Below are 14,609 nucleotides of genomic sequence, written 5' to 3' on the forward strand. Positions count from 1 at the left end.
TACACATCTACATTATAAGCTTTTTGAGTTTGTGATCTTTGCAAATTAGGTCTTCAGTGCTGTCTATTAATTTTGGTATTTGTCATTAGTAGAATTGTGTTCTCTAAATATAATAAGTCCTTTTAGTGTAGCATTATGATATTGGAAAGCAGAGAATGACTGAAAGTGTCTAAAAATCAAAGTGTTATTTCAAGAAACATAGGGCATAAGTTTAAGAGATTGAAGGTTTCTAAACGGAGACTCAGTGGAGCTCTAAGTTGCTCTGCTGAAACTGGATCAGTTGTATCAAAATGACCACAACATCAGATGATCAAACCATTAAGGTTTTTTTCACAGAGTGACATTAAACAACCTCATCACCGATGCTGTTGAAAATGTGCTAAATAAAGTGAAAACACACAAAACTATCGAGAGAAAGTCGTAGTAGTGCAGACTAGTGTTCTCCTGTTTTTTCCAGACAGAAGTTTAGAGTGATTATTTGACATTTCACAATAGATTACTGTAAAAGACAAATGTTCTTTGTCGAGCCAATGTTAGATTACGTTGATGTCACAGAAAAGAATATGAAAGAGCAGCACAAGAACAACACTGGTCGGGAGACGTGGATGACAGTGTTGAAGTCAGTATCCTATTCGGCTGCAATAAAAAAAGAGACTGGAGTCGGACACTTGCATGGCCATCGCCTTGGAGACGGATCAAATCATTTTGAGACATGCCACATTCTTTGGTTTGCATTTTTGTGGAGGGAGATTTATACTTCAACATAGTTGAGAACAAGAACTCCTTGAAAACTAAAGAAAACTCAGGAGTGCTGATTAATGCAGGCTTTTCTCCACGGTCTCCTGACCTGAACCCCACTGATTGATGGGACAGTAAATAGTTAACGGCCCAAACCTAACCAGGAGTTTCTGAACAGCTGGTGACTAGAAAAGTAAGTTCATTGAAACAAATTCAAAGGACTGGGTCCTGGATGACAGATATGAGTATAGCTCCCCCACCACCGTTCACTCCTGTTCTTGTTTTTTTTCTACTGTCACAATTGATTTAAAACTCAATTTGTGACATTTTAACTATTTTTTTGATTACATCTCTATGAACTGTAATATTTTTTTGTTCATTTACATGAAAAACAAGAGAAAGTCATGTCCAAGGACGCAAATCAACGATGGCAGCTCCTCCATTAAAGCTGATAAAGAGCGGTTTGATAAAAAAAAAGGGAAAATTACCCACACAGATTGCTGTGGTTTGCTCAAACAATCTGACTATTGAGTTTTACAATCATTGGCACCCACTTGCTAAAAATGAAGACAAAATGAAGCACTTTAAATCTGTAGGTCATACCTCAGTAAAATCCTTGGACATTCATTTTATAATGATTGATACTTTGACCAATACCAGTGCTAAATCATCCCCCCATTTCCTTCAACTCCAAAGTTATACCAGGTCATTCCATCCATTTGCACAAGATTGCAAATAGACTGTTTGTTGTTGTTTGAGCTTTCAAAAAGAGCTGTTGCAACTGAAGATAAATCAGTAAGAGAACAACTGGTAGAAGTTCTCCCTCAATGATTTGCTTGTTCACACAAACTTTCATTCATCTCATGGTTCTGTGAATGATGTGTAGTAAAGTGTTCAGATATAAAAAAATAACAGCAGAAAGTAAGTTCACAGTTTTAATTGGCTGACAAGAAAGAAATCATTCAGAACTGATCACGGCATTTTCTACATCTATTTGTTCTTTTTTGTGGACCAATGAACTTGCAAATCTATGCGAGACGTGGTTACGTAGAACTGACATTCTCAAAACCCAAGAAAAAGGCACAAAGAAGAAGCTAACAATATCTGTTTGCCAAACTTAGACATTTAGCCTATAATGGAAAGTCACTGCATTGCTTATCCCACAGCAATAATTCATTTCTTGGCATTGTGGTAATTGTATGATCCAGTTTACTCAGAAATTACAAAGGCTATGTTTTTGATATTATCTCACCTCTTTAGGTAATTCAGGATGACAATTTGCCGCATCTTATAGTTAAAGAAAGATGAAATCCTCACCGGAAAGAGCTCATTTTGTTTCCGCAAAACAATTATTTGCCAGTAATCACACATATTTGTGGTAGTGTTAACAAGCTTTTAGCTACTTGTGGATTTTTATATTTGAATTTGAAGCTGGGGATGTGATGCATAACTTATTCAAACAACAGTGGAGACTGTAAAAAGGCTTTGTGTTTAAATTGAATTGGCAATCAGGGCTCTATTAACAAGATGTCTGTCCGCTTAGTGTTGACGCATTATCTGCTTGTCACCGCTGACTATGAAAGGCAGAGAGATAATACAGACATTTTACACCCACAGTCCAATAATTTGCCTTGGATTATGCCACATGAGATGGTTGTCCATTACCCACTTTACAGTTTTGGAGCAGATTACTTGGTAAACTGTCATCATTTCTTTGTTTTTTTGTTTTGTTTTGTTTTTGCTTGTCTCTTGACTGGACATGTAAGAGCTTAATTTACCAACTCGTAGGGCTTTGTAGCTGTGAATGGTTGAAGCTAGTCTGTGATAGACGATGATAACTGTCATCCCATAACTTGCATAGTACCGTTTGAAAGAGCCTTTTTCTTTACTATTAAATGCTACTTTACAGATAGTTCTGTGTAAAGCATCTGGAACATTAGGTTATGAGGCATTGGGGGAAACTGGACATAAAATTAACCTTTAAAACAATGACATCTCCTCTACAGATTAAAACTATATCTCTCACAGCGAGCATCGGGACCAAAATAAAATAACTTGAGCTGAATCCTTTTTTAAAGTTCACGTATGGAGAGAAAATGAATGAGAAGACAATCCAGCTGGTGGAAACATTTTTCTGAATGTTATAAACTGACAGCTGGCATCAGCAGCATTGGCTGGGCAGCTGGAGAGGTACTAAAGCTGGGCTGGGTATTTTGCTCTTCTAGCAGGGGCAAATAAATAGTGATTACCATTTTTGTTTTTAATGGTTTGATTATGTCTGTTGATGGGCATTCAGACAAATTATTGTGTGTGTGTGTTTTTTTTTTTATTCTTTTTTTAATTTCCTAGTGAGCAGCAGAAAAAAAATCATGGTCCTTTTTTTTTATAATGAGCAACACTGAAAACAATTACTGGTTACATGTAAATGTGACCATATTAGCCAGTTCTCCGGTGTGACTAAAACTTATCTGATATACAAGCTTTGAAAGCATTAATCATTTGATGGGAACTTGAACGGGAGTGGTGTCAGCACAGAGACGCTTATGAGCGACTGCATTGTTCATGCTGTGAATATTAAGTTGATCATTGTCTCAGTCTTATTTTCCAGAGAGATCCAAATTACCGACTGTGTTTGTTAGAGAACATCTTTATACATATGGCACTGATTAGAATTTAAATGATGGGGTCAGAAGGTACCATAAAAGCTACATTATTCATCTTTCACTTCTGTCAGCACTGATGTTTTTGTCTCATGCCCTCATAAGCAGTGATTAATTACTCTATACACATAAATTCAAACATATATTTCCATAAATTTCCATGTGTACATATGTGATTGTGGAGCTGCTGGAAATCATAATGTCTAATAACACAATATGATAGCATATGGTAAAAAATAAAAATGTATTGAGTATTTCAACCAAATTAATAAAATGTATATTCAATTTAATGTAAATGAGATGTAGCTGACATTGAGAATCACTCTGTGAAATACAGACTTTCATCATAGGCAAAATAAAACAATCAAATGTCTCTTTCACATTTCTTCCTCTTGGTCTGTAATCCTTGTGGAGTGAGAGGAGTTCCTTATTCAGTAAGGTGTCTGAAGTTAGTGTTTACAGCATGTCTTTCAACCAGTGTAACCATCCCAGGTCTAAACCTCCGCCATGTGTCTTTTACACTGTCACTCAGCCTCAGGACTAGTTTATGCCTCTGCTGTTTGTTTTTTTAAAGCTGCAAGATCTGCTTAATGCCAATGCCAGCAGGTCTGCATTCCAAGAGCAACAACAGGATCCAAATGGGTGACTTAATCTTTCCTCTGCTTCATCATCATACGTCACATTATACAACCCCATCTGGATCTGCTTCTTCACTTGTTTTTGATGCTAAAAGGCCATATTTAGTTCTAGATGTGGTGAGGGTCAGTAAAGGAACAAACGTCTTGAAATCACAAAATGCTGGAAAGGCATGGAGAAATATGTTTTATAAGAGCGATGGGCAGTATTCTCCTTCATCTCCCAAATTAATACTGGTGTTCGGATGGAAATGCTGGTTTGTGGGTAAAGATGTGCTCTGCTTCTCAGGTATTGCTACAGAATTTGTACCTAAAAAAATCAGCTCCTGGATGTCGCTCCCTCTACCATTCCCCTCTGACGGTTGCGGCAAGGACAGAAGTAGCCTTTCAGGTGCATGCGCACCTTACTGAGCAGTGAGGCATAGATGAATGGGTTGTAACATGCAGAGCTCATTGCCACTAAATGACAGCAGACTTGTAAGACATTTACGTAACGCTTCCCTATTATGACGAAATCCGGGTCCAGATCCAGTAACAGGTTCAGCACCTACAGAACAAAATAAGAACAATTAGGCTTAACTCCAGCTGTGGTTTATTGTCTTTGCTTTACTTCAAAGGGCAATTTAGGCTGTGAAATGTAGACGTCACAGCCTATTTTTCCAAATTGGCAACATGCAAGTTGTAATTTATACAATTTGATCATCTTATGTTAACAAATGCAATACTTGTGCCAACACAAAGTCTTTCAACAGCCTCGAAAGATTAAAACAAATGTCTGCAATTTGCATGCAACACTCCCATTCGTGATACACATGCAAGCAATGCAGGGAAAAACATTTGTTCTCTGCAAATGCAGCACAATGTCAACTTCATCCTCTCCTTCAATCAGTATGACGATGAAATCCTAATCCATTTGCCTCCTTCATGGCTCATTGAGGAAATAATGTTGGTTTTAGAGACACATTGATGATGGGTCTCTGAGTTAAATGATGCCAGAAATTGAATCATTTCACAGGCAGGAAAAGATTTGCCTCATGTCATTTCGCTATTGCTGGTAGATCGTAATAGCAGAGTGAAGAAGTTTTCCTCAAGATCTTCCTTAAATTCAACTGAAGAGTTGAGATAAACAGTAAAACGCAAACATAGTTTGACTTGAACTAACTTGCACTTTGATTTTAGTCTTGTCTTACAATCACCTGGAGAGGGAGCCAGCACAGAGCGAAGGCCAGCACTGAGGCCACCAGCAGAGAGAAGGTCTTCCTCCTCCTTTGACTCCAGCGTTGCTGACTGCTGGATGGTTCCCCCGGTACCGAATAGCGTTTGAGGCTGACAGTGATGGCACAGTAGGATATGCTGACAGACAGCAGTGGGATCATATAGGAGGTTGTGAGAATGAAGCAGGAATAAAGCAACCGTAGATTGCCACTATTGGGCCAGAATTCCTCACACACCACTAGATCAATGCCGCTGGGCCGTAGGTCCAGGTAGCGTGTGTAGAAAGATGGAGGTGCAGCCAGGACCAAAGATAACAGCCAGACACCCAGAGTCACTGCACCACAACCCCACAGAGAGATTCTCCTCCGTACTGGGTGAGCTGAAACAAGAAAAAAAGAAACACAAGTTACGGTGTGAAGGAAACACCTATCTTTTTTTCAAATGCACATTAAAGACTACTTATAGATGTATGGTTGAAACTTTTTTCATCTTTACATGATGTGAGATCAGTTGTGAAGGTAATTACAGCCCAAACACCTCATTATCATCACACTGAGTCAGATTAGTAATTTATCAGTCTAACTATGACCTCCATCAATACTGTGGATCCCCTTGGATGCTATTCTAAAAATATGGCAGATTTCAATCATACATCAAAGAATACAGTTCAATGAACGTACAATAACTTTAAGTCTTTTACCTACAACAATGTAGCGGTCCACAGCAATGGCAGTGAGTGAGAGCACTGAGGCAAACACTGTGGCACATTGCAGCAAGGGGACTAAGTGGCAGAGTGGTCTTCCAAAAGCCCAGCCACGGCTGTCGAAGGCATATGACACAGTCAGTGGAACACAACTCAAACACATTAGCAGGTCGCCAGCTGCTAAATTACCAATGAAGAAGTTGGTGGCATTGTGGAGTTTCTTGTCAGCCAAGATGCAAGCCAACAGGAATGAGTTTCCAACTCCGGCAACAATGACTACGACGGAGTAGAGTGGCAGGAAAAGAGGTCTGAATCGCAGAAGAAGCTCCATGCCTACAAACATGTCTAAGGGGTCACTGTGGTTGAGTCCTTGGCCTTTGCTGCCTTCTTGTCCTCCTGTTTCATGGCTGGTGTTATTATCCGTGGTCAAGTTGTCACCTGTGAAAATCTCCATGCCCCTGCCGGTAAACCTCAAAGTAAGACATGAACGGCAATGAATCAACAAGTACTGGAACCAAAAAGTAAGTAATCAGAAATAATTTCTACTTGGAACACATAAATCTAAAGCCCCTTTCACACTGCCGAATAACCCGTGTTTAATTCGCGAATTTAGCGTGTCCGCTGTTGTGTTCACACTGCCGACCCGGGCTGCCGCGTCAACTCGACTTGCCTTTCGACCCGCGCGTCGGACCCTAGTCTTTTTGCCGAGCCGAGTTTGATGTGAACACAATCGACGCGGGTCGGACGTGGGCGTGACGTGAGGAGTTTAAAAGACAGAATGGACAGCTGATTCAGAACAACAGCGACAGGTGAGGACAAGTTTTACTCTGTTTTAGCCTACATCAAGTTGGAGACCTTTTTTAAAATGGCCAACTGGTGAGACAAGGAGGTCCGCGAGCTCCTCAGCCCCCGAGCAGAGGACGTTATTTACCGCCACATTTCGGGGACGGTGAAAGATGGACCTCTGCTGGAAGGGCTGGCGAGAAAGATGGGAGAGCGCGGTTTCCCATGCAGCAAGACGCACCATAAAGTAACATCTCCATGAACTGCATTGCAAAAATGATTTCTCAAGGTGTCCCGCCATCGTTTGTTTGAAAAAATTTGATGCAGACAGGTGTATTTCACCCTACCTCCGACGCATGGCTTGTGCCTACGTCATTGTACACGCCCAGCATTTTATGTGTTTCGTGTGACGCTCTGCCACTAGGCAACTCCCCCTGAACTCGGCTTCAGGCGACACGGGTCACCAACACGCCAAGCGTTCACATTGCTCGACGCGGGTCGAAGGTGCAATTTGGACCCGCTAAGATAGCGGGTCGCAGTGTGAAAGGGGCTTCTGAGAGAAAGAGAAAGATGAACATGTTTTAAAGAAGGTTTTAAATGCAGATCAATCGAATGAAATCAAATTCACTATCACTGAAATTCTACAGCAACTTATTGAGACTTATGTTTCAAAGCATAGATAAAAACAGACTCACCAGACAGCCAGAAATCCAAAAAACAACAACTGAGTGTTTCTTTTAAAGTTTCCTGACAAGCCAAGTGAAATTGAAATAGCAACAGATTCAATGGTAAGAGTGGCCAAGCTTACATACCCTTCTGACCCTTCTATTGAATTCAGAAAAATTGGGACCGCCAAATATAATGAGAATCAAGAAGCACACCCTATTCTACTTAAAATGTTTTTTTTTATAATAGGACTTAATAGATCATTAGCTCTTCAACCTCAGATTGTATCTATCTATCTATCTGTGCTTTATAAATCACCTTGCACATAGCTGCCTCTCTAAATCTTTAAACAACATGCCTTTTGGGTGTATGGACCACTGCAGTAAGTGAATATTTCAAGATGGTATGCTGTTACTGTTCGAAAAACATTCTGAAATGACTCTGACTGTGATGGATATTGAATTTACGTTAACTCCTCTATTTTATCTTTTGGCTCTTTGCTATGTGGGATCAGCTTCACTTTCACAAGAATTTCATATAGTCATAACTTCTCCATGATAAACTGGGTTTTCCGTGATAGTTCATATACATGACTAAACTGTCATGGAGAGAGGGGAAATTTTCCTTGGAAGGTTTCTTGTGTGTAAAGAAAATTGACTTTGGTAATAACCTCTCTTGAGGAAGGTTTGAAAGCTTTTTGTGACTTGTCCACTGAGTTGTTTCATACGATGGAAATTTTTCCCAGGGCCTTGAGAGGTATCATGCATTAGGCCATTATATTCACTGATGGCTTTTCCTTCAACTGGCTGCCAAATCCCATTTCTGGCTGATGCTCAGTGCAGCTGTTCGATCCACGGTGCACACAGGCATGAAAATGTCATGTTATTCTTAAATGTCGTATTGTCTGCATTCATGTAAAAGATAGGATTAGCTAGATTTTCACATAATTTGAATTGAAAACGATCCTAGTGTCTGGTTAAAAGCCATTACAATCAATTTACTGTGCAACAGTGAACACAGTAATGTCTGTCACACCGCGGTGAGGTTGAGTGGGTTTTTTGTCTCATCTCCATGTCATGTCTTGTCATTTCCTGTTTTATTTTGAAAGATTAAATCTCCTCTCATTTCAGGTCACTTGCCCTTCCTCTCGTGCTTCAGTCTGATTGTGGTATGAATGATTCCACCTGTTCCCTATTATCCCTGTGTGCATAAGAGTCTGCGTCTCCCCCCATCTTGTGGCAGTGTGTTGTATCTGTCCGTTTCATGTGCATCACTCTCGCCTTTTTCCAAGCCTGACCACAGCCACGTTTCAAGTATTGCCTTTCGGTATTTTCCTCAGAAAGAGAGATTTTTTTTGTTCTTGATAAAGTTTGATAAATTAGTCCTGTTAAAGTAACAGTGTAAGTTTTCATAGCATTCTTGTTTTTCCTCCCAGTTGGAGTGATTTCTGTTTTGTAAATTTTCATAGAGTAGTGCCTCCGTTTTTTAGGAGACGTTATTTGTTTTTCCTCCGTAGCAGGAGTGACGTTTAGTTAAAGTTAAAGTTTGATAGACCCTTTTGTTTGTTCCTCTGCATAGTGGAGTGGTTTTTATTTCCCTGATAAATTTTCATAGATAACACTTCTCTCATTTTGGGAGAAGTGTATAACTATATATATATATATATATTATATTTCTATAGCCTGTTTTGTTTCTCTCTCTGGAGAGACATCTGCTCCTAAAATAAAAGCTTTGGATGTACATCTCCTGCTCCTGCGTCCTCCATTCCCTGGGTGTGACAATGTCCAGATATCTTGAGCTCACAGAGCTGATTTCAAGAACATTTGGCAAGAGATTTCAGCCGGATTTAGAAAGATTTATATGTTAACAGTATTACTACAAAGCTAGTTTTTGTCTAATGATAAAATGATTAAAACAAATTCTTTCAGCTGCATTTAGCTTTTTTTGAGCAAAATGGGATTTCTAATCATATTTCTAATATACTTACGTCATGGTACAATTTGAATTAGTTTCGATCTTATTTGGCTCTGTATTTGTTGGCATTTTTGTTTTTACCACATGCAAGGGACATTCTCATTTAGTACAGAGCCGAGGTGCCTGCTCCCCATCACCATGTGGCCTTTAAGCTTTGGCAGTTAATAAAAGAGCAAACAGCTGCACTGGCTATAAAGTAAATCGCTGCATACACTTCAGATGTCAGTGAAGCTCTTTCATTAAAGTCTACTTCTCTCTTATTTGGAATCAAAATTGTGACCTTCATCCATATAACAGTGTTTCCATTTTATAGATTTATTACTATTTGCTGTTAGATAGATTTGTTGTTTTTCCCGCAAGATATTTGAGACAAAAAGCAGTTTGAGTGCAATGGAAAATATACATTCAATGAAAGGTTAATTAAGATACTGCACTTCAGCCCACCCTCACAAGTGAAGTGCAAAAGGCAAGTTAAATCATCTCCAAGTAGCTGTTCCACAATAAAAGTGCAGAAATTGTGAGATGATACCATGGTATGGGGCAGTTCTCACTTAATATAAGAAGACCTGTATTCATATGATTTTTGATAGCCAACCCTTGCCTTGTATTTATTAATATTCAAACCTAAACATGTATTTCTAAGCCTAAAAATCATGTACAATGGAGGAAGGATGCAATTTGCAAAGGAAAACAGAGACATGAAATGTTTTTGCCTGTATCAGTTTTAATAGCAGATTTTGAGCATGTGACACTTTCACAGATCACTCATCTTATCTTATTTTATCTCAACTGCTACATTTTTATGTTCTTGACCAACCCAATGTTGTTTTGCAGTCAGTTTGCCACAATCTGACACTGACACATCCCACCATCAATGTGCAACTTGTAACCCATCAGATTAACTAAAATTCTTTATCCTTTGTTTTATCCTTTCTTTTAACTTATCTTGACTGTTGCTTGTTTTTGAATTAATTTAAATGATTTTATTTGTTTCTCTTTATATTCTTTTATGTATTTTCTTTAATGCTTCTTCCACTCCCTGCTGCAATGCTTTTATTTTATGTAAAGCACTTTGAATTGTTTGTACATGAAATGTGCTATACAAATAAATTTGATTTGATTTGATTTTGACTTTGAAAGCTGTTTGTAAACAGATTCATAATGCACTGACTTGGCCTACAGCATGGAAAACTAACTTTAATGTGAGTCAAATTTCTTAGTTCTCCAGTATTCCCTTACCCATTGTGAATGCCTGCAATGCAGCATGTCATATGAGTTCCTATAGCTTTCAAAAGGTTAAAAAAGCTTTACATTTTCTCAAAACTATCACAGAGATTTAGAGCGATTTTGTGTATTGCATCATTCAGTTCCTACATGTCCAATATTCCTGTTTACTTAGGATACGGGGTAAAAAGTATTTTTGTACACCATGTCTGGCAGCCAGGGAGCAGTTATTATACAGGAACATTTATACAAGCAACAAAAGTGTCAGCCTGCTTCTGTGCTTTGAAAGAGGCAACGTTTAGAGAGACACAACATGGTTTGTTTTAGGTTGTTTTCCTCAGTAACGTTAATCAAATCAAATCAAATCAAATCAAATTTATTTATATAGCACATTTCATGTACAAACAGTTCAAAGTGCTTTACATAAAATAAAAGCATTGCAGCAGGGAGTGCAAAAAGCATTAAAAATACATAAAAGAATATACAAAGAAACAAATAAAATCATTTAAATGAATTTAAAAACAGGCAACAGTCTAGATAAGTTAAAAGATATTTCATGCATAGACACATGAGAACAGAAATGTCTTTAACCTGGATTTAAAAATGTCTACATTTGGTGAAAGTTTAAGCAACACTAGCCCAAATTTATCAGTCATACTTTTACTGTTTAGTCTGAAAGGTTACTCGATGAAGTGTGATCGTATTATTTGTTTTGAAAGTGGTTGCGATTTCCCTGATCAGGCTCTCCTGGTGGAATCTTGATATCTGGCAGCTAATTGCAATTATTTTTGAAAATACATGTTATATAATCAGTCTTTCAAACACAGATGAGCTCACACCTTAAAGGAGATGAAGCAATTAAAATATTTCTAACAACACTAATTATACATCAAATTACTTTTTTCAGGCATGAGAAAGTTGATAAAAGGAGACCAGTGAAGTCCAACTGTAGTTGGATTAGGTGAGCTAATTTTAGTTAATCTTCATGGGGTGTAAATTCACAAAGGTCAATTTGGTAATTTTGGAATTAATCAAGAATTCTAGTACAACAATTCTTGGCAGCCATGCCTGCTGCCATCCTCAGGTTCTTGATTTTTGTAGAGCTGTAGCGGTCACTGATTGGTTCAATGCCTATTAAATGATGTAGCTAACATGTTTTTTGCTCTCGAGTCATTAAGGATAAAGCAACTGAACATCAGCGGGGCACTTCAACCCCGTATGTTAGACCCATTGAGGAACTTTATAGTTACAAAGTGACAAACAAAAGCTGAAGAAAGCATATGTTTTAAGACAACAATGCCCACATACAATGTAACTGAGTCATGTCTGATTATTCAGTGAGGTGGGTTTTTTTTTTGTCTTAACAAAGGGTAATGATCCTAATTAGACTGAACTCCACTTATAAAGCTAAGATTGCTCTGTCTACACATACAATTACCCTTAGAGCATCAGTCCTTTAGTAAACTTTGGGTTGAGAAAAGTGACAGCACAGCTGAATCTTTCTATTTCTTCACAGCAAGAATAAATAATTAAGTAAGCTGATAAAATCTTTAGCAGATGGCTCCACTTAAATGACTTGATGTGTACTGTAACAGCATGTCCGACTCAAAACCTGTTAGTAAGCATTACTCTCTCAGCATCACTTCAACAGCTCGAGCATGCTTCCTGCTCCCATCTGGTCTCACAAACATCTACCTTATCTGACAGTTTCGAAGAAACCCGGCCTTGCCTAGTAACGCTGTTGCCATGGCCTTTGTGGAAATCATCCAGACCCTACAGTTAATTTGTGAGGCGTGATGAGAATTGAGCACCCTCAAAATGCAAAACAGGAAGGACGACTCCAATAGATGCTGTTTCATCCTGTTTAGTCTGCCTTATATTATTTCACATTCACATTTTTGTTCTCTAACTCCACTGACATTTCCTAAGCTGAGCACTGCGTATGAATTTCCTAAGTCCATCATTCTCTGGCTGCTGGGGTATTCAGACAAGCTGGAGGCAGAGGTTGGGCAAATGTGAAACACAAATGAGGGCAAAGGGTATTCTAAACCGTTCTGATGAGGCAACTTAATGGTTTCCCTCGTTGTCTGAAATGGGAATGTCTGACAGACTCTGCATCATTGGCATTCAGAAAGTAGGACTATTTCAATGCTAATACTCATGTGGTACTCCCTGCTTATTTGAATAACAGATATTAGTCTCTCTAAATTTCAGTGCAATGTCCACAATGTTTGGATGTTTATTGTGAATTTCTGTATAGTTTAAACTATATACTGACAAGAGGTGTCTTAAAGTCAGAAATTGAACTTTCTCAATGCTGCTCAACTGTGTCCCTTGGTCTGCAGGGCTGATGATCAACTGCTGGCTAAATGCTATTATCGCCTTTTGACCATTTGATTACCAGAGGTGAAAGCATCTCTAATAGTATTAGCTCTGTCAAAAAACAACTTAACACTTCTGGCTTTATTGTAAGCCATGTTAAGCCGACCTTCCATTTAACAGAATGTATAGCTCCCATAACGTTTTCTCTAATGAATATGTTTGTTTGGCTTGAAACTTGTCATTCACGCATTACCTAACAGTTTAAAATAATAATAATAATAATATATATACATATATACATTACACATATATATAAAAACATATGTATATATATACACATCAAGATATAGCTGTGGTGCTCCACAGGTTTCAACTAATAAACTTCACAAGGACCCTTCAGCAATGAACGCACAAAATGGCTAAAATGGTTGGCAGCCAATATATATATATATATATATATATATATAGATATATGTGTACACATATATCTATATCTATATCTATATCTATAGCTATATATTTATTGCATGGATGTGAGCAGATAACATATATAGTATCAAACTACCTTAAAATCCATACAACATAAGAATAAAATATAAGTCAACAAAACAGAAAAAAGCTCCAATTTTTCACAAATGCTTTTGTTTCACGAAAGATCCTTTATTGCAAGATCACCCTCAAAGATAACAGATGCTGCTAATTAGCCTTCCTGAATCGGGCCAAATTGCACTGCTGTTCTTAGCTGTGATTAAATAATATCAGACTGAGGTAATCTTCTGATGCATAAGGTGTTTAATGTTTTATTTTTTCCTGGACCTGTCAGTTGAAGATATTTCTTTAATAATTCAATTTGTGAATCAGCAACTTGAAACAGTCATTTTTAGCAAATAAAACATGTTCAGAGGCAGTTATGCAAACTATGTGCTCCAGAAAATAATTATTTTTTAATTTTAAACCAAAAAGAAGAAATTATTTATGTATTTCATTAATCAGCAGATAAAATATCTTACCTGTGCAAATTACAGAAAATTCCTTGTGTGTTGCTTCTTCACTTCAGGAAATAGGGTTACTTTTCTTTTTCTACCTATTTGTCTCCCTTCCTTAAATTTCTAAATGCTTCCCTGCAGCTCAAATAAAAGCCCACAAAGATGTTGGGCGTCTGGCAAGGAGATGGTGTTTCTCATTCAGTGCTGACTGAAAATGACAGAGAAAGGGAGAGGGAAGGGACCCACATTTCCTCTCTCCCTCAAGTCCGTACAAAATGTTCACCCTCCCACATTTTCTCCTTTATTGTGTCTGCATCCACACACATTCACACTTCACAGATACACAAAAACAGCAACAGCAACCTGTTATTTAGCTTCATGTTGAGAAAAACCTGATTTCAAATCTTTCTGGTGTATTTGAAAGCCTTGATCGCCTGCAGATATTCCCACACATGTAGGATCATAATTGCTGTGTAGTTTCCAGGATATGTAAGAAGGTCCACTGTACAGTCACTACCGCTGAAAAAGCAGAAAGCATATATGCAAATACATACTAAAATGAGAAGTCGTAGAATATATCAAATTAAGTAAACTTATTTTCTCTTTGGAATTTACAATGAACAATGAATAGAACTGATGTTATCTTCTTTACGCTATAACTCATGAATTTTTTTTTTTAATTTTGAAGGTATTAACACCAACA

The 14,609-nt window shown here is 38.0% G+C and overlaps 1 protein-coding gene across 1 annotated transcript; it reads right to left on the minus strand.

Annotated features, from left to right (window-relative positions):
• Positions 1-1,604: 1,604 nt before the first annotated feature.
• On the minus strand, positions 1,605-14,095 carry LOC142388321 (prolactin-releasing peptide receptor). The gene is made up of 4 exons (XM_075473428.1): positions 13,931-14,095; positions 5,949-6,421; positions 5,230-5,627; positions 1,605-4,580 (listed from the first exon to the last, which is right to left on the minus strand). Exons 2-4 carry the CDS (start codon positions 6,403-6,405, stop codon positions 4,353-4,355), a joined length of 1,083 nt encoding a protein of 360 aa, XP_075329543.1. The 5' UTR covers positions 6,406-6,421; positions 13,931-14,095; the 3' UTR covers positions 1,605-4,352.
• Positions 14,096-14,609: the final 514 nt, after the last annotated feature.

The sequence above is a fragment of the Odontesthes bonariensis genome, chromosome 9, assembly GCF_027942865.1.
Source record: "Odontesthes bonariensis isolate fOdoBon6 chromosome 9, fOdoBon6.hap1, whole genome shotgun sequence".
NCBI lineage: Eukaryota > Metazoa > Chordata > Actinopteri > Atheriniformes > Atherinopsidae > Odontesthes > Odontesthes bonariensis.